At 39.0% G+C, this 24,624-nt stretch overlaps 1 protein-coding gene across 3 annotated transcripts in view; it reads left to right on the top strand.

Annotated features, from left to right (window-relative positions):
• TTC17 (tetratricopeptide repeat domain 17) overlaps nt 1-23,363 on the top strand; it is a 62,473-nt gene extending 39,110 nt beyond the window's left edge. For all 3 annotated transcript variants that reach the window (XM_052781917.1, XM_052781915.1, XM_052781916.1), the window contains 9 exons: nt 9,858-10,028; nt 10,696-10,946; nt 11,938-12,103; nt 14,596-14,716; nt 15,048-15,207; nt 15,673-15,756; nt 17,469-17,588; nt 19,750-19,893; nt 22,282-23,363. In XM_052781917.1, coding sequence (XP_052637877.1) covers nt 9,858-10,028; nt 10,696-10,946; nt 11,938-12,103; nt 14,596-14,716; nt 15,048-15,207; nt 15,673-15,756; nt 17,469-17,588; nt 19,750-19,893; nt 22,282-22,413 — 1,349 coding nt within the window. In that variant the 3' untranslated portion in view covers nt 22,414-23,363. The remainder of the gene's footprint in view (nt 1-9,857; nt 10,029-10,695; nt 10,947-11,937; nt 12,104-14,595; nt 14,717-15,047; nt 15,208-15,672; nt 15,757-17,468; nt 17,589-19,749; nt 19,894-22,281) is intronic.
• The last annotated feature ends 1,261 nt before the right edge of the window (nt 23,364-24,624 follow it).

A 24,624-nucleotide genomic window follows, 5' to 3' on the forward strand; every position in this document is an offset into this window, starting at 1 on the left:
TGACTCTTCATGATATGTTATCTGCATCCTTCAGTTATTTCAGCATAACTACATGCTCATGTAGTAGGAGGAGGATTGTCAGGGGTTAGAGTGGAAGGGAAAAGGTTCTCTTTCCAACTAAATTTTTCAAAACCCTATACCTTCAGTTATCAGACATAGTAACATTTCTCTGCAATGTTTTTGGTGGTTTTTTTGTGATAGGAATGTAGAGAAAATAAGACATGTTTGCTACTGTCTGTGTCTTCATCTCTTTTTAGGAGGCTGCTTTTGCCAGTGGCGGTTTCTTGCACGTAGCTGCTAAAAATTCTTATTGAACCTGAATAGTGTGCACTGCCTAGAGCTGGACCTTTTTTAAAAGGTCCAACAACTGCATATGTTCAACAGCCTTTTTAGGAGGAATAGTAATTCCCCAGCTACATCTCCAGGAAGATGTAGCTGCACGAATAACTTCATAGTAAAGCTGTACAGACTGAATTAGTGAGTTGGTTAAGGCACGTTTGGAAGAGAAAGAACATGTGGTCCCCACGTATGAAAGAACTCACAATGCATAGTTTAGTGTCATTAACAACTTGCCAAGACCTTGAAGGCTGTATTCTCTTGGCTTAAATCTAAGAATTTGTGAAGTGCTGATGTGTAGCCTCAGCCTGTAATGAGTCATGTTGAGATTGTCTCAAAGCAGCATGTAATGCCATGTGCTCAGATTAAAATGAGCACTCCATGCTGAGCCATGGAGTTCCAGACACTTAACTACCCCTGATCTGTCTACTTTATTGATTTGTTTTTTTCCTTTTAAGGTTGGTTGCCTGGTTCATGTGAGTTTGTGTTGTGCTCTGACTGTCCTCAAAGCTGTACATCTATCATCTGTTCTGGCTACTAGTGACTGAAACTAGGACAATTCAGAGTTTCCCTAGAGGAAGAGATTGATGCTTCTTGAATGCAGCAGTTGTGGGGAGAAGGGACATTCTTCCAAAATTTCCTAGTCTTTCTGCAGGCACTGTTCTATAGCTTTGTACTATGCTGGCAGTGTGAAGAGAGTATTTTCCTGTTGAACCCTAAACTAGAGTGGTTGGATGCTTCTGCAGATATTCTTTACCTGGACTCAAGAAAAGGCTAATCCAATTCTTGTTCATCACTCCCTCAAAAACAGGTTTGATTTTTTTTTTTTTTAATCTTATTTACAGCAACAACTCTGCTTCTTCATGGAACTGTGTCAGGCCTGACCTGTCAGACAAACTGCTAAGCACTTAAAAGCTATCTTAGATTAATTAGGGTCATACCTACCTGACCAGTTAACACATTGCTTTTCTATTTGAGTGTGTCAGTGTTTCTGCTTTGATCTCCAGTTAGGGGGAAGATTGCAGGGATATCTATCCCAAACAACTGTATAAACTGTCACTTATCAAGTGTGACTAATAATCTGCTCTTGTTGAGCAGTATAACCTGGTGAAGAGATACACAGATAAGCATAAATACAGCCTATCAAAAATATTTTCTTAAAATAAAAAATATGAAATCAGGTCCCTGTGGAATACTATTTAAATTCCAATATATGGTACAAACCTTACAGGTGGAGTGGTAGTCAAAAAACACACACATAAGGCCACTACTTGGCTTTATATTGTCAACCCCATATGTTGAGAGAAGTGGAAAGCCAGCAGTAACACATAATGGGGTTAGTTAACTGTTGTAGAGTTCAACTACATGATGCCATTTCTCATGAGTGGGTTACTCTTGTACTTAAAGTCCCTTTTAAACTTGAGTTCATAGGTACCATAGGATCTAACAAAATATTTAATGTTTAGCATAAAAAGAGGTATGTGGCTTATGATGGAGGAAAGATCAGAAACAGAGCAAAACAAATGCAGGCCGTTGTTGCCTTTTGCTTATGCTGGTGATTCTTAAACTAAGAATTTCCATGGCTTAATCAGAAACAGACTTCAGAAGTGTGTTGTGTGCAGGGAACTAAATATTAGTCATTCAATATTCATAGCATACATTATACTGTGATCTGCTGTGGGTGAGTGTCTATAGTTAAGGAATTAATAAGTAACTATTTTCTTGTCTGACAGTGGAAAAAAAAATCTGGCACATAGGAGAAGTCACTGAGGACAAGCCTTTGTCTTCAGAACTTGCGTGTCCTTGTTTCTCTTGCTTGCTTTCCCTCTTTCCCCAAAACAAACAAACAAAAAAATCAAGCTATTCCTGGGGCACAGGCTGAAATTCAGACTGGAGTGCTACTTACGTTCCTAGTCTATATGTAGGGCCAGGGTCCCCTGAAAGAGAAGTTTTCTAGTCTCTTTTATCCACTGACAGGATTGGAGAGTTTAAATTTAGATGTTTAGATATTTCTATGTTTTGGGCCCTATTCCCAGGCATCATAGAACTTGATATTGCTTCTAGGTGTGCATCATTAAAAAAAAAAAAAAAATTAGAAAAAAAAAGCTCCTATCTTAGCGGGTGGTAAGGAAGGAAGAGAGTGAAGGCTTTAGGTAGTTGACCTCTTTGATTTTCTCCTCCCTGTTTTTAACTATGGAAGAGGTGTTGGGGAGAGGGGTCGACATTTTGTACTCTGTTATAAAGTAGCCTGCTGAATTCTTCAAGATGTTTTGCATGCATGTCCCTTATTAAACTGCATTTTGTTCTAATTTAAATAGGTTTGTCTTCCTCTTTAAATTTTTGTCCATGTTTTATTTATCACTTCTTTGTATTTCATAAGGAGAATTTGTGTCTGTTCATCAGGGACTGGTCTGTTACGCAATGGTGAGGTATTTCTCTCAATATGGACAAGAAATCTAGTTACGTATTGTTGGCATTTGTATGTTTTGAAAGGTTTAATCAGGACTGCTGTAATTAGACAAATAGCTAATCTTTAAATCTATAGCTAAGCCAATTTAGAGGCATCTTTTGGCTACAAATCAAATTTTAAAACTCTTTCCCTATGAGTGAGAACAGTTGTTTTACTATATAATCCTCTTAATTGAAAACTTGTTGGAATAAATAATAAAAAAGAAAGAACTTTTGTATGCTTCATTTTGTGTGCTTGAGTCTAAATTTTGACCACATAAAACATCATCCTGTTGTTTGCTATGCATCAAACCAAAGCTTGTTATGTAGCGCATTCTTCTGACGACTCAATTTTAAGCATGCTTCTCATCATCTTTGAAGAAGGGCCACTGACTGCTAATCTAAGGGAGGAATTTAGAGAAGAAGTAGGAGTTTATGAAAATTAACTTTTAAAATACTTCATATTGCTTTTCATTATTTGTTCTCTATACTTAGCTTTTACTTTTCAGTTAGCAGTATGTTCTGTCCTTTGAAAATGTTTATTTTTGTCCTGTAACTTCCAGTTTTGCAAAGGAGGGTTTATATTAAAGGAAAAAGCTAAAAATGAACAGTGTTTCTGTGTAGAGAGAAAACACACCAAAAGCTTAGTCTAAATTTTGGGCACTACGCTCACCATTCTTTGCTAGTACCCATATTGATACTTACCTTGAAATACTTGACTAGAGGGGGAACTTACTACAGTCTGTCCCTTATTATTCCAGAATAGTAGTTATGATGATATGTAGGTAGTAGATACTTTTTTTTTTTTTTTTATTTATCCAGTATGTTACAACTGCAAAAGGTACTGGAGGTACACTCGCTTTACTGTTACAAAGCCTAGTCATGTCTTGTTGAAACTAGCAGTGATGCTGTTGGGTTCAGAGAGAGCAAGACTGACTGCTGGGTGGGCAGTTTGGGTTTTCAAGTCTGCAACTAGGCTTCAAACAATTTTAGGCTTCTGCAGATACAGGTTGCCTGTCTGCTTTGTGTTTTTCCTGGGTCCTATAGTGCACAGTGAATATGTAGTAGGACTTGTGTATTTCTCTTCAGTTAAATATAGACCTATCAGACATTCTCAGGTCAGAATTGCATGGCCAGGTAATTGTAATTAAAAACTTCAAATTCTCTTCTGCCTTTACTTCCCTGGTCCGTTTGTTACTTTGTTGATGATTTTTCACTAAATAAACTGAGAACTCTTTGGTTATAATTTTTTTTATGCTTGTGTGTGTGGAAAGCACCGAATTTTCTTTGGTATTGCTTCTGGAGCATGGTGCTGTCTTGCAGTTCAGCAGTTATGGCTTGTGACCTTTCTGTAATGTTTTTGATGACAGTCCTGTTCAGTCATAAGTGGTTTGCAGTTTCTGCTTTCAGAGCTCAATCATGGGATTCATTTTGAAGCATAAATATGTATTTTTTTCAGGAAAACAGTAAGAAAAGGAATGCATGAATGTTAGAGCAAAATCTTAATAGAACCATGTTAATTTTTAAATGAGGTGAGCAGAGCAGCAATAGCTGCTAAAGATAGGTCTCTTCTCTAGTTACTGCTCATCTTATTGCTTTTAAAACTCATCTCAAAATAACTGGCATGGATTTTTTTCCCTTAACAAATGTTTTGCAATCAGATATCTGTTCATATGTGATTGGTATAACATGTTTGCTCTTAATGGCTCACAAGATCTTTAGGAAATTATCATGTTCACCTTGAAACATCAAGGTAATTTGGGTATGCAGTGTGTTAATCACTAGTGTTAACATTGCCGTGAAAGTCAAAGCTCATGTTTCATATGTTGTCTGAAGGATGGTCTCTCAAACAGCACTTCCCCTAGCTTGTTAATGTCATATTGCAGTATAGTCACCATGGTGTAGAAAGCAAAACAGTTCTTCAGGTGCTATTTTGGCCCAAATTTTGATGATGTGACATACCAGTAGTTTTAGATGCATGAAAGGGTTCTGGTAGGTGAGTTCATTCCAGATTATTTTTGTAAACCTGGTAAATTATATTGCCTGTGACATGGAGCACTGAACAAGACTTGTTCTGTAAGAGCAATGGGTGACAATATGCTGGTTTTCAGTTTAATTTCTATAGTGGATATGTTTTAGCCTAATTCTAAATATACAGTGTCACCCAAGCAGTGAGCACCCCTAAAGTTTTCACATGACCTAATAGCAGCATTAATTGTTATGCATTTTCATGTGTAAAGTGGTAGTACACCACTCTCTTTGACTAGTGTCTCACTGCATCCGTGTAAGCAGTGACTAGCAACGGTAAAAAGAAAACTGCTTACTGATGCACTGCTCCTGAAATGTCTGTAGATGAGACTATTCATCTGCGTGCAAGCATTAAAACCTGTTTCCATTAAGCTCAGTGATACGCCATTCCTGCTGTAAAAAAAGAGAGCTACCTTTACTGAGTTTCACTGTGGGGAATACTAGTTTTGAGCATGCATCAAAAAACAAGTATGGAGCTAATAACTCCTCTTGGCAGCTTGGTTTCAGTTTGTTCTGTACTCTGACAACTCAGGTATTAGGCTGACTTACATCCGTATTAAGTAGAGTTCTCTCTTTGCATTGTTTAGCCGTAAAGGGACACATCATTTAAATGACACTTATCTCCAGATAACTTGCATTTTGCATAACCTAATGCAAGTCACTGGCTACAGCAACAGTCACTTGACTCTTGTAATCATTCAAGAAATAATCCAGCTCTGCTTATGCCAAGTGGTAGGAAAAAAATCAGTACCTACATTTTAAATGACTTGATTTTTAGCTTTGAAGCATTATTCTGCCATCGTAATTTCTAAATATGTATCAAAAAATTTAAGGAAATTAGTTTGTCTCATCATAAGAAGTTAGGAGCTAATAATTTTCTTAAACCTAGTATGTTGGAACATAGATGGTGGAGTTAGGAACGCTGTATTTCGCAAGCTCTGCACTGAGAAAGAAAGAATAAAAGGTCAGTAAAAACTCTGTGCTGTCCAAAGACGCTTGGAGATAATTTTACTTTTTTTATTTCCAATGCTGTTGATGACACCAAATCATCTATCTTAAGTTGGTATATAGGAATCAAACAGTGAAAATATTTAGTGAGGCCTCATTCTCTCTGCCAGATGTACCACAAAACACAAACGGCTGCAGTGGCAATTAATTTAGATATTTAAAACAATCAATGCCTGCTTTAATGGTGAAGTTTGATTACTTTCAAGATCTTCCTCAAGGTGCAGCACTTCCATGTGATACACTGGGGGTGTTGTTTGTTCCATCTTTCCTCTTTTCCGTACTTTTCATGTCTCTTTCCCTGCTTTAGGTAAGCGGCTTTCAGTCTGAGGGTGTGGAGTCACCTAAATTGACAAAAGTTTGCCCTTAAACAAACAAAAAATCCTCACATAGTACCAAACAAGTTTGTATGTAATAAGGGAAGTTCATAATTGTTTCCCAGTGTGACTTTTCTGAGAAATGTGGCAATATGAAGTATGGTTCAGAACAAATATTTGTTATCCCTCTATAGATGGAACAAGTCATCAGTTACTGCATCACTTCTCCTTCCTACTATTCCTCTTTCCTTGCTACAGATGTCAACACTTTGGGTATTTCTTTCCTTACACTAAGTGGCTTTCAGCTTAAGAGTTGGGAATCATCCAATTCCTAAGCAAGAACTAAAGTCTGACTTTTTGTTTGGGGTTTTTTAGCCCAACCAGCTGCACTAGGTACCACATCTTTGGTGGACATTTGAGAGGGGTCCTGAAAATCAAGACGGTGGCTAATATTAGGTGGGATGGATGATCTAGCGGATCTTTTCTATGTTTAAAATTTGTGTTGTGCTCATGTTGTACAAGTGCATTCACATTGGCCCCAAAAAATTACAAACTAGAACAATATGAGAAATAGAGACCTTTAATATATAATACTGTGTTCTGCTTTTAATCTCCAAGGTCTCAATGCTTCAGTTTAGTGTTTGTATTTGCTTTTTCTATCCAATGGATTTGCTTTATAACTTAAGAGCTATTCTCTTTTTTTTTTCCTCCCAATTTCTACATTAACCTGGCACAATCAGACTATTGATTTGTGTTACTTCCATCACTTAAATAAAGGCCCAGACACTTATTTTGTGTCATCTCTATAGCATCTTTGTTTCACTGCCTGGAACGTGGTAACCAGGTCTCATAATACACAAAGTAGGACAGACTCTGATCCACTTTCCTCTGAGCTTTCTTAGCTCTGCAGAATCAATAGGAAAAGTGGCAACAGCTGCTCTCAGAAAATAAATGAGGAAGAAAGTGATCCTTCTCTAGTAAGTTTTCAGAACGGAATAACCTGAACTGATCAAGTACTATGCTTCCAAGTTTTGTAGCTGCAATATCACTGTGTCAGGACTTTACACCTAAAATTCACGTGTGCATATTTAGACAACCAGAATATATGTGAAATGTTAATAAATAATACATAGCTGAGCATTTGTAGGGTGGTAGTCACTTTTGTCCTTCACACGGCTAAGGTGCTATAAGTATTGCAATGATATAACTAATGTTCTACAGCCAGTGAATGTCCCTGGAGTTTGGGGCTACGTTATTCCCTTGTCGGTCTCACACTCTTACCTGGTGGTCTTCCCCGTTGGTCTTCAGGCACCTGGCTGATACAAGCTGTAAAGTTCTGACTTGCAGTGTTTCAGTACTACCTGCTTCGTGGTACACTCATCAGAGATTTTGAACTTCCATTGGGTTTTTCAACCAGCATTTTTTCTTTTTTCTCTTGCAATGTCAGACAACTGAAAGCAGCAATTTGGAAAAAATTAAGGCACTCGGGTTTCTATATATAGAAGCTTTTGGATCCCAAGAAAGCCAGTACTCTCATCTAGTCTGTTTTTAGATGTCAGTGTTTGTAAATTAATATTAACAGAGTTGGTCTTAAGTAGAATTTTAAGTGCTATCATGTTTTTTTCCTTCTGCTTGCTATTTCCAGCACTTTTTTCTCTTTTTGGTGTTTTTATTTCAATTTAAAATAATTGTCTATTTTTCAGGCCCTTTGCTTTTTTCTTTATACTAATAATGAGTTGACCTTCAGCAAAGGGAATTGTGGTCATCACATTACTGAGAAGCACCTGACTTGCATCAAAATCAGGCTGGTTTGATGTCAGGCAGGGGGACTCATTTCAGCTTTAGGCTTCTGTGCGCACATTTCTCATAAATTAAACATGAGGATCTCCGTATATTGACGTGATTTTTTTTTTTTAATGACACCAATTAATTTTTTTATTGACAGTGGGGGGAGGTGGCGAGGGGATTAAAGAAAGAGTCAATGACTGATAGAGTAGGAAAGGCAGAGTATAACTGTGTGGCAGATGTTAGAAGAGTTTATTAAGTTAACTGCTTCTGTTTTGTATATTTACTCATAAGTTTGACTTCTTTTATATAGAGCAGAAAAGGTAGGGCAAGAAATAGTTTTTACAGAGGGTTTCTGAATGTAGTTTTATTTTGTTTTGGTGACACACCCCCACACACCCCAAAAATACTGGTCTGTTTCTCCTCCAGAGATGCCACCTGAGAGTTCACAGATGCAAAAGCACAGAGCATACAGCAAAAAGCTATAGTTTTGCGTTGCTGAGAAGTGGTGGGACAGGTTACCCTTACATGAGAGTTACAACCATCCACTTGTCCTGCTGGCCTGATAAAAGAGTGAGACCTAAAAGTTTTCTTCTGTAACATGGGATCGTTGCATGGAGAAGAAGGGAGTCACTGATCTACTTTACTCACATTCCTCGTATTTTATGCTGCCAGTTGAAAAAAATAATACTTTCCATATGTGTGGAGCAATACAATTTGTATTCACGAGGGTAGAATGGGGAACATACTTGAGAATCTTGCATTTCATTTAAGCTTTCTTTGATTCACTACGTGCTTCTTAACTCATTTGTGTATGTACGCTATTTTCACTCACATGTGATTGAAATACAGGAAGGAGGGATTTGAGAGCAGCAGCTTTGTACATGGTGTATGTTTTTCTCCGTGGTGCCAGGCTTCCCATGTGACGATAAGTGCCACGGTCCGTGTCTCGGTCCCATAGCTGTGCAGTGGGGTTTGGGGCAGCTCCCAGCCTCTGGCACGTGAGGGGAATCCTGTCTCTGCCTGTGCGGCTCTGGGGGTCGGCGGGGGAAGCAGCTCTCTAAATACTTCTTGCCCTGGAAGACTGGCAAGTAATATTATTAGAAAATGTGAGATCTTCAGTCAAAATATATTTTGAGATCAAAAATATTGCTATAAAGTTGTAGATGGCTACCCCTCTGAAAGCTTAACAGTGTCTCACTGAAGGATGCTCAAAGGCTAGTGTTGCAAGTTTGCACTTTTTTTTTTTGTCTGCTCATTACTGGCTCTATGTTTGTACTTTTCCAATGTTATTCCTAGATCATTGTATTTGGTGGAATCTGAGCCTGTAACCTGACCACAGAATCATAGATGTTAAATTTTCAGCTGAATAAACTTCTGATTTTTGGCAGATTAATACCCATAGCTTTTGTCTGTCTGTTTAATGAGCTCGCCTTACCTACGTACTGTCTATTGCTGGCACAGAAGGTCAGAGCCTGGCAATCCTGTATCAGTCTACCTTGGCCCTTTTTCACTTGCATGTAAGCACGGTGAGCATTATGGTGTCTAAGTGAAGTTCATATGGCAGGCAACTCCCACATATAGTGCAGTGTCACTAAAAATATATCTTGGGAATGCTCATTGGAGTGGCTATCAGCACACAGTAATTTTCTACCAACTGCGCAACCTTCCCTCAAAAGAGACCTGCTTTTTCTTTCATTAGTAGTTCACAGTGTATACCTAATAGCATTGTTTCCTGTAGCTGTTTTAGGTGATCTGCCTTGTCAAGAGGCAGATCAGCTTTTTAATCACTGAATGAAGTCTTTGATACCTTGTAGAATTATTCTGTTAAATCATATGTAGAAAACTAGAAGACTGTAGCTTCCTCACTGCAGCTTCTGTGCTTGTATCCAGGAGGAGCAGTCTTACATGGTGTAACAGTAAACTTCTCTCTTTCAGGCCACTGTCATGAGAAAAATCCAGATGGCAGCCATGACAAGGAGAAATACTTTGATGACCACCATGAGTCAGTTATGGCAGTAGCAGAAGGACAGTCTGAGGGAGGTACAGAAGATCCAGAAGTCCTTACTCAGAGTTCAGCAAGGGATCCCTCCTTCTTGAGACTGGAAAGTAAGTCAGCCTTACGAAATCGGTGCTGGCAAATGAATCAGTTTCTAGATTTTTCAGAAGAGCTGTCTTCTTTCCTCAAAGAAACTACGTTTTCTCCCCCTCTGTCTATAAAGTGACAAGTAACCCTTAAAACTGGTTTCCTTCTGTTCACTGTTCTTCTTCTCCAAGTCTAAAGTCAAAATGCATTAAATCAAAAAGTGAGATTGAGGTTTAGATGCTTTCCAAGCTAAAGGATGTAGTTTCTTGCAAGGCTCTACAAACGCATGTTGGTTGTACCTCAGTGAATTTTGTATCAGCTGTGCCAGACAGAAGGGAAGAACAGTGTCTATGGTTAAGGTACAGAGAGCTTTATTCAGTGTTTAATGCACATATGTAGAGAAGACACCACCTGTTAACTCCCTCAAACAGGCAGAATTCTGGTTTGGAAAGGCAACTGATGAAAGTGGTCTAGAGGTGTTGATTTTTGAAGCAACAGTTGATGATGCTTTGCAGTGCAGAAGTCTGCATTCTTCAGTCCTCCTCTCCATTTGCAGCGTGCAGTGCGTAGTCAGTGATATTTGGTTTGTGCAAGTGGAAAAGTCAGGTCACAGAAGAAAGATCCTTTTTATACAATTTGTGGAAGCAGCAGGAAGAGAATTTTTGAAGGTTTTATGGTATTCCCTCTTAGACGCAGTCACTGCAGAAAGCAATGGTTCAGAAGGAATGGAGGGGTTAGAAGATGATCAGATGTCTGAAGAGATGCTGGCTTTGGTGGATGAGTTTGAAAACTCTTGGCCTCAGGAAGCTTTTGAAGGGGCGCTGGAGGTAAAAGGCCGTCGGATGGACTTGCAGGGAATCCGGGTCCTAAAGAAGGGATCTCAGGATGGACTGGCTAGCTCCTGTTTTGGGGACTGTGGTGATGATGATGAAGCTGAATGGGTAAGTTTGGATGAGTTTACTTAAGTCTTGTACCAACTTACTATTGTGGAGGAGGGAAAGATGAGGACAGTTCAGGGGGTTTAACACTGGAATATATATAGGAACTTCCCCTGTGGGCCTAAAAGAGCTGGTTCATGGCTTGTGTGAAATGAACAAGGAGCTTTAATCCATTTTCTAAAGGAAAGGCCTCTGCGTCACTAAAAGTGACCTCATTTAGTCTAGAGAAAAGGAGGCTGAGGGGAGACCTTATTGCTGTCTACAACTACATGAAAGGAGGATGTAGCGAGGTGGGTTTTGGTCTCTTAAGTAACAAGTGGTTGGATGAGAGGAAACAGCCTGAAGTTGCGCCAGGGGAGGTTTAAATTGGACGTTAGAGAAAATTTCTTCACCGAAAGGGTTATCAAGCACTGGAACAGGCTGCCCAGGGAAGTGGTTGAGTCACCATCCCTGGACATAGACATGGCACTTAGGGACATGGTTTAGTGGTGGACTTGGCAGTGTTACATTTACTGTTGGACTTGATCTTAAAAGGTCTTTTCCAACCTAAACGATTCTATGATCATAAGTCTTGATTATCAGCAGGAAGAGCTTAGGTGTTGAACGATGCTGTGTGCCTTCAAACTTCTTGCTCACAGTTACAAAGGAGAGAAGTTTCTAAACAAAAGTTCCAGTTAGCATGAAAACAACGAAGTACCTGTTGTCATCATGTTACTAACAAAATAAATAATGAAAAATGCTAGTTCTCCAGCAGTTAAACTGCTTTTCTCCTATGTTGGAGATTGAAGTTGTGTACTTTGTTTGCATGGTGTGATGCAGTTGAAAGTGAGCAGGCTCAGAGAATGGGATGAGATGGGAAGGGAGGGAGGGAGAAAGATCTCATCTGTATCATCTTTGAAACTGAATCTTTGGGCTAAAACAAGTAGTGTATTGGAGCTGATAACGTTCATGGTGTTTCTTACTGTTAACCTTGCCAATACTGTTCTTTTGGTAGATCACTTTTCAGGTCAAACGTTTAAAGAAGCCAAAAGCTGAAAGCTTGGATCTCCAGGAGCCAGCTGGGAGAAACGGGGAAGAAGCGACTAGTGGAGAAAATGAAAACTTTTACCAAACTGCCCTGGAGATCAGTGGACCAAAGATACCTTCTCCTGGACCAATAGGTAACCTGCTGCTTCTAGAGAACGCAAGTCATTTGCAGCTTTTGTATTACTCTGGTTTATTTCCTTTGCAGCTTTTATATTACACTGATTTATTACTAGGAATATGCGTCACAAAGATTATGTAGTGAAATACGCCTTCTAGATGAGTACGTGGAAAAATTAGAAATCCCTTCCATCTGCACTTTCTTCATGAAGAGTGCAGCATAACTTTATCTGCTGCATGAAAACTTTCTAGTTAATTCCCAGAACTTCTGGGGATGAAGTGGTAAGAGTGGAGAATGAAAGAGGTAGCTGTTGTGAGTAGACGTAGTAAAAGAGAGAGGGGGAGTTTAATGATCTTTTTCTTAAACTAACTTCTCTGCCCATTCAGTTTTAATCAGATGAGAGACACCCCTTCAGCGACAAACACAGAATGAGAGCTTGAATTGCTTGCTGACCAGACATAACACACACAACTCAAAAACAAGAGGCAGAAAACTTGGTCTAATAAAAATAAAATTTTAAAAAATTAAGTGTTCTGCTGTAATTGGTTTGGTGATATTATAAGAGAAAACTTAGAGATTGTCTTCCAGAAGCCTGGAGTTACAGAAGAGTAGAGTTTTGCACCAACATAGATGAGGCAGTTTGGAGAGAGAGGTGGAGTTTTTGCTAGTTGAGTAACAGAATTGGAGAGTGGTCTATTATTATGGTGCAAGCTAGTTCCACTGGTGTGTTTAGGTGGACAGAAATCATCAGCACGTGATTGCTTGGGATGAAGTTTAGAGCTGCTGGAACTTAATAATGCCAAGGAAGAGAACCAAAGTAATTGACCCCCATGCTTTTTGTCTTACCTTGACTTCAATGGAGGTAAAATCTTTATGTCATAGGGCTGATGTGTAAGCAAAGATGGGTTCTCTGGTACATTTTAGTCATTGACAATTTGGTGACCTAGAAGGTGATACCACGTTTTCAAGGCTTTTACATTAAATCTTTAACAAGCTCCTTTTTTAACATCTGACAAATGTTACTGAATTAAATATTTAAATAGGGGGGAGGGATTACATGAAAACAGACTATCGTTTATGAGTACACACCTGTCCTTTCCTTGATGTATCTTTTCTCCTCTGAGCTACTTTTGTGGCTTTATTAAATAGCATCCCTCAATTGTAAAGCAGTTGTCTTCCTAACACTCCCGTGAGGCAGGGTCCACTGACATCCTCTTTACAAGAACTACATCATCAACAGTTTAAGTAACATATTGGAGGTCACCTGGGGAGTTCCTGGTAGAACAGGGTAATGATGCTAGCTGTCCTGTGTTTGACTGCCTCTCAAGACAACTGAACCATCTCTGTGTAGTGTTTCCATACCTCTCGCTATCTTTTGCCGTTCGTGCAAATAAGAACTCACAGTCAGGTAGCTCACAGTGGTGGTGATGAGAAGTGATCATTCCCCTCTGAAGTTTCCCAGTATTTCTTGAAGTTAATTTTCCTTTAATCAGAATACTTTACAAAAGACATGGTATCACAGATTTTATCATTATTTTGCAAAATTATGGTGAAGCATTTTACTATACTTTGGATGGGAAGTAGGATTTGCATCCAAATGGGCAACATTTCAGGTAACGAGAAATAAATACTGAAATACTGCCTACATATCTGGTGCGATAGACTGGCACGTTGTTAAACTTGGCTTCCCACTGTGCAAACTTATGGCTACAATGAATTTTTCTTATGTTCCAAACAGTTCAGATGTTTCTGATACGAGAGGATATAACAGTTAACACAAGCTGGGTTCCTAGGACTTGGTACAGTATCCACCAAATGTAAGGGAAAGATTTCAGTAGGCTTTGGTTCAAATGTGAAGATCTGGTTCTTGTTTCTCCTAGTGATCTATTTGTTAGCATAAAGCAAGTTATTTAACCTTTCCCTGCCTCAGTTAACTCCTCTGCAAAATGGGAGGGCTGAAGTGTAATTGCTTAATAGTTTCAGAAATGTTGCTATCTTGAGTATAAGAATGCAGTAAAAGCCCTTGTCTGTCTTGAACAATATTCATTGCAAAGAAACGGCAGTATTTTTCACCTGGGATTGTCAGAAGATGGAGCAATCGACTTTTATTAGTTTTTACTGTAGCTGTAGAACGTAAATGATGACTCACTTGTGAACTTTCTTTAAGGACATTTAAGTAGAAGCATTACCTGTAAACAAAAGTGGCGATTGTTCTTAATGTGTAGCTATTGAAAAAGTGTAATGAAACATTTTAAAACTCCACCTCCTAATCTGTCTTGCATAGGATCCAGTTCTGTCTTCGGATCCCACAAGTTCTATTCAGTCCGTTTAGGTTCGGGAATGTTCTTAAAGAAATCTGGCTACAGGACTGTGACTTTTATAATATAGGGAATGTGTCCACTGGTCTAAAGTATTTTGTAAATCATTGTACTGAAGTAGAATGTCTTTCTGCTTCCAGACAGTTTCCTCTTTTTCTTTTTTTCTTTTTTTTTTTTTCCCCCCCTGAAGGAAAAAGACGTGATTATCGTAGCCTTGGCTGGCCAAGTCCTGATGAATGCCTGAAACTCCGCAGGGTAGAGCTTACAACTGTAGCCAGCACATGGCTTGCTGTTTCTGCTAAAAACATTGAGTAAGTATCTTGTATGTGAACCTTAAATAAGTTACTCACACAAAGCAAGACAGTTACATGGCCCTCTGTGCATAAACTGAAGATTTAAGTGTTCTTTAAAGTAAGAACTGCCAGGATTTCAAAGAAGTTTGAAAACATTAGGTGATATTTCATCCATAGACTTGCAAAGAAAAGTGCAAGTGCAGATGGAAGATCCAGTTTCTCTTGCTTCTTGAGCTACTCAAATGAGATTCTGCCAGGTTCTGGGCAGTTTACGCTCACTAGAGAACTTTGTAATGACTCTTCTGTTTTCTTCTCCTGAATGATTCAACTTGTTTTATGACCTTTGTAGCATTACAGAACACATTGATTTTGCCACACAGCTGCAAGAACCAGCCATGGAACCCCTTTGTAACCCAAATCTACCAGCCAGTATGCATACTTTGGACCACCTGCAAGGTGTCTCTAGCCGGGCCAGCTTGCATTACACTGGAGAAAGTCAACTGAAAGAGGTATGCCAGAGTTGGAAGGCTGTCATACGAAAATGGCCGTACCATGGCAGATTCAAGGCGCATTTAGTTCAGTGACTTTCAGTGAGTGAATGCCTGGATAAAACTGCAAGAACAATGCAAGCTGAAAGCAATATTTTACCAGAATGTTTTCCCAGCCATCTACGATCTGGCCTGAGGGAAATCCTAAAACACTGCTAGTGTCTTTGTATATATAGCTCTTGATGGATGAATTGGTGAAAGAAAAGTCCAACTGAGCATACATGAACTTCTACCATTCTTAGCATTCAGTGCCATGGAGCTATAACACTATGTGATGATACAGATAGTATTAACTCAAGATAGACAGTGATGTTTAGGTTGGAACAGGTTACAGTGTTTGTAAAAGGCTGGGGGAAAAAGCAACCAAGTGAGGGACATCTCCTACTAGGTTCCAGCATCTAAGCACTTGTTCTTCCTCTTCCACAGGTGCTACAGAATCTGGGCAAAGACCAGTACTCACCACAGTCATTAGAACAAGTTGGTACTCGAATAGCCAAAGCTTTGGAAAAGGTACGTGTAAATGAGAAAAATGAGAAGCCTGGGCTTGCTGCTCATGACTGATGTAATGGTCAATTCAGTCTCGAACCGTTTGTCTGAAATCCCAGTCAAGGAACATATTGGTACTTTGAGCAGGGATTTGTGTCTATTCAACATCTGTAATGCCCTTACAGGTATTTTGCTGAGCTGTATCCTGTGCTTACACTGTCAAGTGTCTTGCATATCTCTCTCCTAAAACCTAAGCTTGTCAAATTTCGCAACGTTTCCAGCCCTGTAGTGAGCAGTATTGCTGGTTGTTGATATATATTAAACTATTTCAACAGTTCTCAGTCTTTCTTTTTGTGCTGCATTGACTTGGAGCTTATAGAAATTTGAGTTAAGCCATGGCTCTTAACTCTCCAGTTGTGCTCCTGACATGCAGCAGCCACACAGCTGGCAGGCAGGGGCTTTGTCTCTTCTCTGCCTACTGCCTCTTACCTTATGCAGTGTTGGGCTGAAGCATCAGATGTGCTCAGGCAGCACGTGATGACTTCAGCTGAGGTCCTTAGCGGCCTTCATCTAGGTAGAAAACTTGGCTTTCTCTGGGGAGAACTGAAGTCTGGCCTTGCACATGGTACCTGGTCTCCCCCAGGAAAGCCAAGCTTTCTAGCTAGATTAAGGCCACTAAGGACAGCACATGATGTCATGTGTGCTCAGGCAGCACATGATGACCTCAGCTGAGGTCCTTAGGAGGAGATGATTAGGGACATAATTTTCCCTGGATCTACAACGTAGATAAGGATGCAGGGATTGTTGTTATATGTTTACAGCTAGTGGGCAGGATGTTCCAAACTACTTAGAGAAGAGAGGGCTCAACCAAAACAGTTCAGTGCTCCTAGCCTATTCTACCAAAAGCCATCTGAGGAATTTACTAGGCTGTGAAACTAAAGCCAATATAGCTTTGTCATTCCCAGAAAGTAAAGATGTTACTCTTATGCTTATGCTACAAGACTTGGTTTCTTTTCACTTTAGATGTATACTAAGTTTTTCTCTTACATGCTACAGTTCCCCCTGCAGACAGCAAGCTTTATCCAAATAAGCTGAAAATTTAGCACTGAGACCAGAAACAGAATTCTCAGTAAGGCTAGCTGTGTTAGAAATAAAGTGCAGTTCTTCTGTCTACCAGTCTCATTCAGTATTCACAAGAGCTAATCAAACAAACAAAGATGGCTACTTATCTAATTGCATGTGTGAGCATAAACATTCATTTACTGTATGAGTCCACAGAATTCAAGCACATAGTGTTTTCCTTTCTAACACGTGACATGGGAGTCAGACAGCTAAAGACACCAAACTTAATCAGCCAGGCTTGTCAGGCTTCTGCTCTGAGCTGCGTCCCAGAGCATCCTTTCTCTTCCCAGTGACTACAGAGAGGCTACGAGTCCAATCAGCTACCTTAGCTAAATTTTTTGCTTTATGTTGGGTTTAAAGCTATTTAGCTGCTATTCCTTTCTTAAGAAAATGATGTTGCATTTGGAATTTGTTTCATTTGGCAATTTCATTTACCTGGCTATTGCATATATGTTGGTAGATGAGAAACTTTTTGCTGCTTTGAAATAGTTTAATGCTATTTTTTAGTGTAACACCCTCTAACTCAATATATCAAATAAATTGGAAGAGTGAAAGGCAGGAAGACTGTTAACTACAGGTGTTTACATGACTGGTTTTTGTTCTTCTTTTGCCAGAATCAGACTTCATGGGTCCTCTCTAGCATGGCAGCTCTTTACTGGAGGGTGAAAGGCCAAGGAAAGAAGGCAATTGATTGCTTACGGCAAGCATTGCACTATGCACCCCATCACATGAAGGTGCGTACACATGTGCCCACTAAGATGAAATAATGTTTTCCTTGTCACAATAGAGCTTTCACGGACTATTAAGGCCAACCCTGTGTGTATCAAGTGTCTATAATGTATTAGATATTAGCTAGTTGTGGTGAAACCTCAAGACTTTCACCGCCTGTTTAGTGTGGACTGTCTCTTTTTAAAAAATAATAGTAAAAAAAGACAACTGCGAAAGAGGTTCAGTGCAACTCCCTGGAGTTCAGTGGGTTTGACACCTCTCTAGGCAACACGGGCTTGAACCCTCTTATATAGGACTTTGAATCTTCATCAGCCTTTGTCTGGACAAGTTTTCTAACCTAAGACGTGGGGAGTATATCTTCTGGTTGTGCTTTTAAAGAGGGGTAAGAGGTGATATTTAAACCAAGAACTTAAATGCTTAAATCTTAAGTGTTTGGGCTCTGAATCTCAGCTGCACACTACTGCCTGACTTTGTACAGCAGTTCTGTGCTTTACTCCAAAAAAGGCAGTACTTTGGACACAATCTTCTGTTTAGCGTTTCAGTTTCAGAAGTTTGTATCCTTCACCTTGCCACATGGTATGCTGAGCATTATAATGCCTATTCTTATACACCAAGATCCCCCTTGCAAACTGATGAATGCAATGGAGGCTCCTCACTCAACATTGCAGGTTTCGCTTTGGGACCTGAGCAACAAATTGTGCAGCACTGCAAAATACATACTCCTTTTTGAATCTTGGTCTTAAATCCTTCTCTGAAAATCGAGAGACAAAGTAGTTTACACTCTCAGGATATTATTAGGAGGATTTAGCCATTAACAGTAGAAATGCCTCAACTCAGAAATGCACATCCTATGTATCTTATGTCCCCTATATTTCTGTCTCTTTGTACTTGTCCGTTCAAAACAAAGTTGGAATCAAGACCTAATGCAACAAGCTCTTGCTTATTTTCCTGTCTTTCTATGTAACTGGAAATGGTTCCTCAGAAATGGCATCCTTAACTGTGTGACTTGTAAGGGTCAGAGTATGGATTGGAAAGCGTATGGTCTAGTAGCATTGTTTTCTAGAAATGTGATATAATGTTGCTTGGGACTGGGTGACTTTCTGAATTTGTGCCTTGTTTTTATCCTCCATGCTGAAGCAGCCTCCAGAGAAAACTGTGGGTCTTGTAAAGATACAGCTGCAACTTGAACTCAGTGAGAGTTAGCGCTGAATGAACAGCTATTTAATGTTTTGGTTTATCCTCCTCTTTGGTTTTATGCACTCTCGCTACTTTCTCTTGCCTTTCTCATGTAAATAAAAGGTAATTAATTTTCCTGTGGGCTGCTTTTGTGATTCTGACTTCCGTAATGTCTGCTTTGCAAACATGAGTGACTTATCCACCAAAGGTACTCCCTGCTTTGTAGAGGTCAAGGAGGCAAGGATCAAATACATTCAAAATTTTTTTATTGTCCTGTTGAGGGCACCTAAGACTTGCTACTAAGCAGTATTTTGTCCTTTGAAGGTGTGAAGCTCAGCTCCCAAAGAGTCTGTTATGGCTGTCAGGGCTCAACAGTTTTGTCAGTCAGACAAGGTCACAGTCGGGAAATCCAGGAAATAAAAAACATACCATCAGTGACTAGCTGAAAAAAATTTATTTATAGCTGTTACCCAGCATCATATAGGAATTCTGTGGCAGAGGCAGGATAAAAAGCAGTGCGTCAGTTGCACTAACGGTTAGACCCTTTTTTCACTTCCCTGCTGTCCCCTTTTATTCATATACCTTCCCCTGTTACGCAAGAGCTGAGGGAGTGTGGTCAAACAGCTTTTCTTGTCTCTCAGAAGGCATCTCATCTTTGGGGAGAAAAGTAGTGTAAAAGCATCTAAAAAATAAAGGTACATACTAGGACACTTAAGTGAGTTAATTTTTTAGTTGTTTGTGCAACAGTAGTGTTTGTTACTATTGTGAAGAGATGCGTTTATGTGAGGTTTTGTTGTTTATAACTCAGGTCCAAATGCCCTTTTATAGTAAAATAGGTCTGACTCATCCCTGTCAAAGTCACCAGATAGCGGAGTGGGCAGTAGCCAAGTGAGAGCAGCCAGGTGGTGGAGTCTTCTGTTTGTCTTGCTGATCCCGAGACAGTTTCAATGGAAAGAATCTCACTGTTCATCGCTTGCTCTTCTCTTCCAGGATGTACCACTAATAAGCCTAGCAAACATCTTCCACAACGCAAAACTCTGGAATGATGCCATCATTGTGGCTACCATGGCCGTGGAAATAGCCCCACACTTTGTGGTGAATCATTTCACACTGGCAAATGTCTACGTAGCAATGGTGAGTGTGCTGTCACCCAGTTATGGCTTGTCTTTGGTATAGTGTATATGTGTGTGTGTATGTCTCTCTCTCTCTCAAAACAAACAAAAAAAACCCTCTTACTCTCATGAATAATTTTGGAGGAGCAGCACTCAAGAAATTGGGGTAGGATCAACAAGAAAGAATTTTTTTTTTTTTTTTGAATGCCAAAACTCTTATTACTCATTTTACTCTTATTACTCATTTAGCACTTGAAGGCCAATATTTTTATAAGCTGGCTTCAGAATGCTGTCTGCAAAGGTTTGTTAAGACAGTAGCAAACAATTGATAATTTTGGTTGACTGCCCATCTAAACACAGGATATTTTTATAATACTGGAAAATTAATGATAAATTGGGTCTCTGTCCTGAAGAGCTGAGTTTAGCATAATAAGTAAAACCCCATTCACAGCTGTGATGAACAAACACAAAGGAAGTCTAATTTCAATATCTGGATTATCAACACCCAAAATAATTCACAGATGGAACTCAAATTTCTTCATACTGTCTATATGTTCTAATCTGCAATTTAGCTTTCAGTGCTTACCCTGAACACACAACGTTCATTCCTTTTATCTTACTAATGCTGGATTGGTTCTTGTGTGTTTCATCCTTATCTTTAGCAGGGCCAGTTTATTTGAAGGGTAAAAAAGGCACCATTAAACTGAGACACAGCTGAAATATATGCCTGTGTCAAAAGTATTTTCAGTTACACATATTCCTATGTATTCCTGCCAGTTTTCAGCACTTGTCATAGATTTGTCCTTAATGTTTTGCTCCTGTGGATGAGGGGATCACGGAGATAACAGGGCAAGTTGAGCAGGTAATCATGTATTATGGCTATCAGGGTTGAGAAGAGTCGAAATGCAGAGTACCGTCAAACACACAATGGAAACAAACTGAAGAAAGGCATAACTTTGTTCTATTAAGGTATTATTTCTGACAGTCGTTTGAATTGAAAGAAATGAAGTAGAATTTTGATGCTTGAGTTGCCAGTGTCTTTTTAAAGTTAGCACAGTGCCTAAGGATAACTTCATTCTCCCTGCATCTGAGAGGTGTCTCAGTGAAGCCCCATATCAACTGTAGCAACAGGGCAAAATTTATCTTCTGGATCACATTATACTAACATAAAGACAAGTTAGTTTATTTATGTCATATTTAACCTGCTGTATTTGAGAGCTGACTGACCAACAGGTTGTAAAAGATGTCACGCTAATTAATAGTAGAGCATTATAGAGGCCAGCATTCCTTTATTTGCAAAACTTTTCAGTAAGTTGCCTTACAAAGGGGAAACAGTTGGCCATGTTAAGGACTGAGAGCTTTGGATGGATGCTGTAGAAACTATTGATGTGGGAATCTAAAAGAACATCAAAATAGTATCAGATCACAGCAAATGTAAATGATTACATCTAAAAATGGAAAAATCTGATTCTTGTTTTCATTGCTGTTTGTCAGTGCTTCCACAACCTAATATGGGATTTTCTGTGTAATTCCTGTTGAAACAGTATTAAAATACACTTTTAAAAAATCAAGACTTTACAACTCACATTGATCTAGTTAGTGTTTATAATGTGGCTAGAAATGAATATTATCTCTACTGTACAAATAAAGTTACTGAGAAAAGGAACTTAAGAGAACAAAAACAGTGTTGAAACTGACTGAAAAACCTGGAATGTTTTGGGTCTTTTCCCCTCTCATTTTTCTTCTAATACACTATTGGATGTTGGCATGCTTTCCTAGTTAATAAAAAAGCAGAGTGGCATAGGTAATTAGATTTCAACTATATAAAAATAGGTGTTATTTCAGCACGAACGCTTCTTACTACCATTCTGGAGTCCAGCTTATCAATTGAAATTGTGTAGCTACTGTATGCTCTTGAAGTTTTGGGGTTTTTTGTTTGTTCAGGTTTGTTTGGGTTTTTTTACTTTACTTTGAGTAATCTTTTAAAAATAATTTCAAGTTCTTCCTAAAAATGTTAGCTTCTCAGCAGAGTTGATGTTTTTGCATTGTCCAAGATTATAAAGCTTTGATGTATGTAAATTCTGACTGAAATCTGTTTTTAAAAGTTACTTTTACAGGAAGAATGCTAAGATCTGCTATTAATAGGAAAAGGCAAGAGCATTGGTCAGTAATGCTCAGCAGTGATTTTGACTCCCTTCCATGGAGTATCTAGAATTGGGTCATTAGCCCAAGAAAATATCAGAGTTATTGGGGGGGGGGGGGGGTGGAATCCTAAACCACGAGGATTGGTTCCGTTACTTTTGTGCATACCATACTACTCAACTACTTAGGGCAGGAAAGGCATAGAAAATACAAGTGTTTACTGTTTTTTAGAATCTGACTCTTTGCAATCTTCTTTCTTTCTTTATAGGAAGAGTTTGAAAAGGCAATGAAATGGTATGAGTCAACACTAAAACTTCAGCCAGAGTTTGCCCCAGCAAAGAATCGAATCCGCACCATTCAGTGTCATTTACTTATGAAAAAAGAGCGACGGTCTCCGTAGAGATCAGCATCTTTTTCTTTTTTTAAAAATGTCATTATTCTCTATTCTGCTTTTAAGTGTGCTAAGATAAATTGATGAATCAAAATTTTTAACAAGACTTTTAAAAAGAGATGGGATTTGGATCAAGGGTTCTTTTATTTTTTTTTTTTCCTCAAATATAGGAGCATCTTTGGAGAAAATATTGCACAGACCATAATTTTAAAACATCCGTGTAAATATTAAACCAAGAAACTTCCATGAGTCCATGACCACCTGTACCAGGACCACTGTTAGTTTTTCCTTAATGCTCAGATTGGCATCAGCATCCAAAATAACTTGCTTCATGTCTTATGATCTAAGTCAATGGAAATGCAAAGCACAGACCCATACCAAATATTAAGAAGAGATAATCAGCAATTCGTTCATCTGAAACTCATGCTTTGTCCAGTCTCGTTCACTCCATACCACATTATCTGCTTTTTTGGAAGGAGAGGGACAGGATTTTAAATGTTTATAAAAAACGTCAGGAACATCAAGCATTTTTTTAATTGTTTATTTCTGTCAGGGGATGAGGAGGGAATGAGGAGGAGGGAACAGCAGGACACTGAAGTGGTTTTTAATCTTACTTGCAGGAAAAAAAAAAATCGCTAAAAATCCCAATAAGATATTTCATATTTGTCTATATATTCATAGCCCTCTGCCTCCCTGAATGGTTGATTTACTAATTCTTTGTTCACTGTATTTTTAGCCATTTCAGAATAAGGTGCGAGTTTATGCTCACTCTGAGCCATACTTTCAGCTGCCGAGGAGGAAGAGGGAGGAGGTGTCAAGGTATCATCAGCAAATAAGTCAGGTGGAAGATTTCCAAATCAGTTCTCTCTTTGGTTGGTGGAGGACATGATTCTCCAGACATCATTGTTGAATCAACAAGGGCACATATTTGAAGTAAAATAAATTGTTTATGACCAAAACACAGCTTCTCCTCTAATCTGTGTGTCCTGCACCATTTGCAAAAGTCTAGGCTTGGGGAGCTACAGCCTTTCCTTGGGAGCAGACACACCTGGGAGGCAGGAAAGCCTTTAACACTCCTGATGAGACAATGGTTTTCTGCGTATCCATGGAAAATTCCCTGCACCACTGTCCCCAACTCCTTTTCTGTGGCAGAAGGGAATAAGGGAAAGGTAACTAAATCAGCTGTCTGTCACCTAACCTACCCTCCAGCTTTTAGTGTTAAACGTACTGCGTAGTGATTCTTTTTAAAGAACTAACAATGTTTATGAACTTACTCTTCTTTTTTTTTTTTTTTTTTCCCCAACCTATTCCAGTGATGCAAATTAAGAGCAAGTATGGCAGTAGTGGAAACTGACGTTAACATAATTTTTTTAACACTGTAACTTTTTACTTCATAAAAGGATCCCTATATATTTTTATATATAAGTGAAGATGAGCAGTTCTAATGCAAATTTTACCTCTGTTTTACTGCAAGTAATTTTTGTTCATCTAGAAAGCCTGACAGAGGTATGAGCAAGTGCTACTGTTGGGTAGATTTTTATTAAAAATGGGTGAATGTGTTAAATTTTTTGTCAACAGAGCCAACAAGCATGTCAAAGCCTTCCCCTCCCAAGGCTACTTGAAGGCTGGATGTTATTGACTGGAGATGGACATAGCTACATCTCTATAAACACCAAAAGGAAGATCACCTTCTGGAAGGTCTGATACACCAACACTAGGATCACGGACTGGGATAATGAATTACAGGATTTCTCACACAGAAGTGTGGGAGGGGAAACCAGTAAGGCAGGTACAAGTAAATGGAAAGAAGTTCCATTTGAGCTAGAAAAAAGTTAGAGCAAAGGCTTTTCCTTGAACTAAAGCAATGTGCAGAGAGGCTGCTTTTACTCAGTTTCGTGAACTTATCTGCTTTACTTTTATAGTGGTTGATAAATACTTGGCAGTCACTTAGGTATATTTGGTAAATCTTCTATTTCATGTTCTAGTTTTAAAATGTAATATGCAAAAACTTCTCTTGGTACAGAGGATCCACATTACTACTTGGTTTCCTAATGTGTCATATGGTCAAATCAAGTGATTGCCACATGCTGAATTCTTTTCTACTGCGTCTGTCTCGCTGACGGTGAGAGATGCCACGATTTAAGTGAAGAGTAAGGCTGGTCTATAAGAACCTAAAGCAGCAGTATGGGGAGCACAGATGGTCATCCTTGGCTTTGACAA

This window comes from Harpia harpyja, chromosome 3 (assembly GCF_026419915.1).
Source record: "Harpia harpyja isolate bHarHar1 chromosome 3, bHarHar1 primary haplotype, whole genome shotgun sequence".
Taxonomy (NCBI): domain Eukaryota; kingdom Metazoa; phylum Chordata; class Aves; order Accipitriformes; family Accipitridae; genus Harpia; species Harpia harpyja.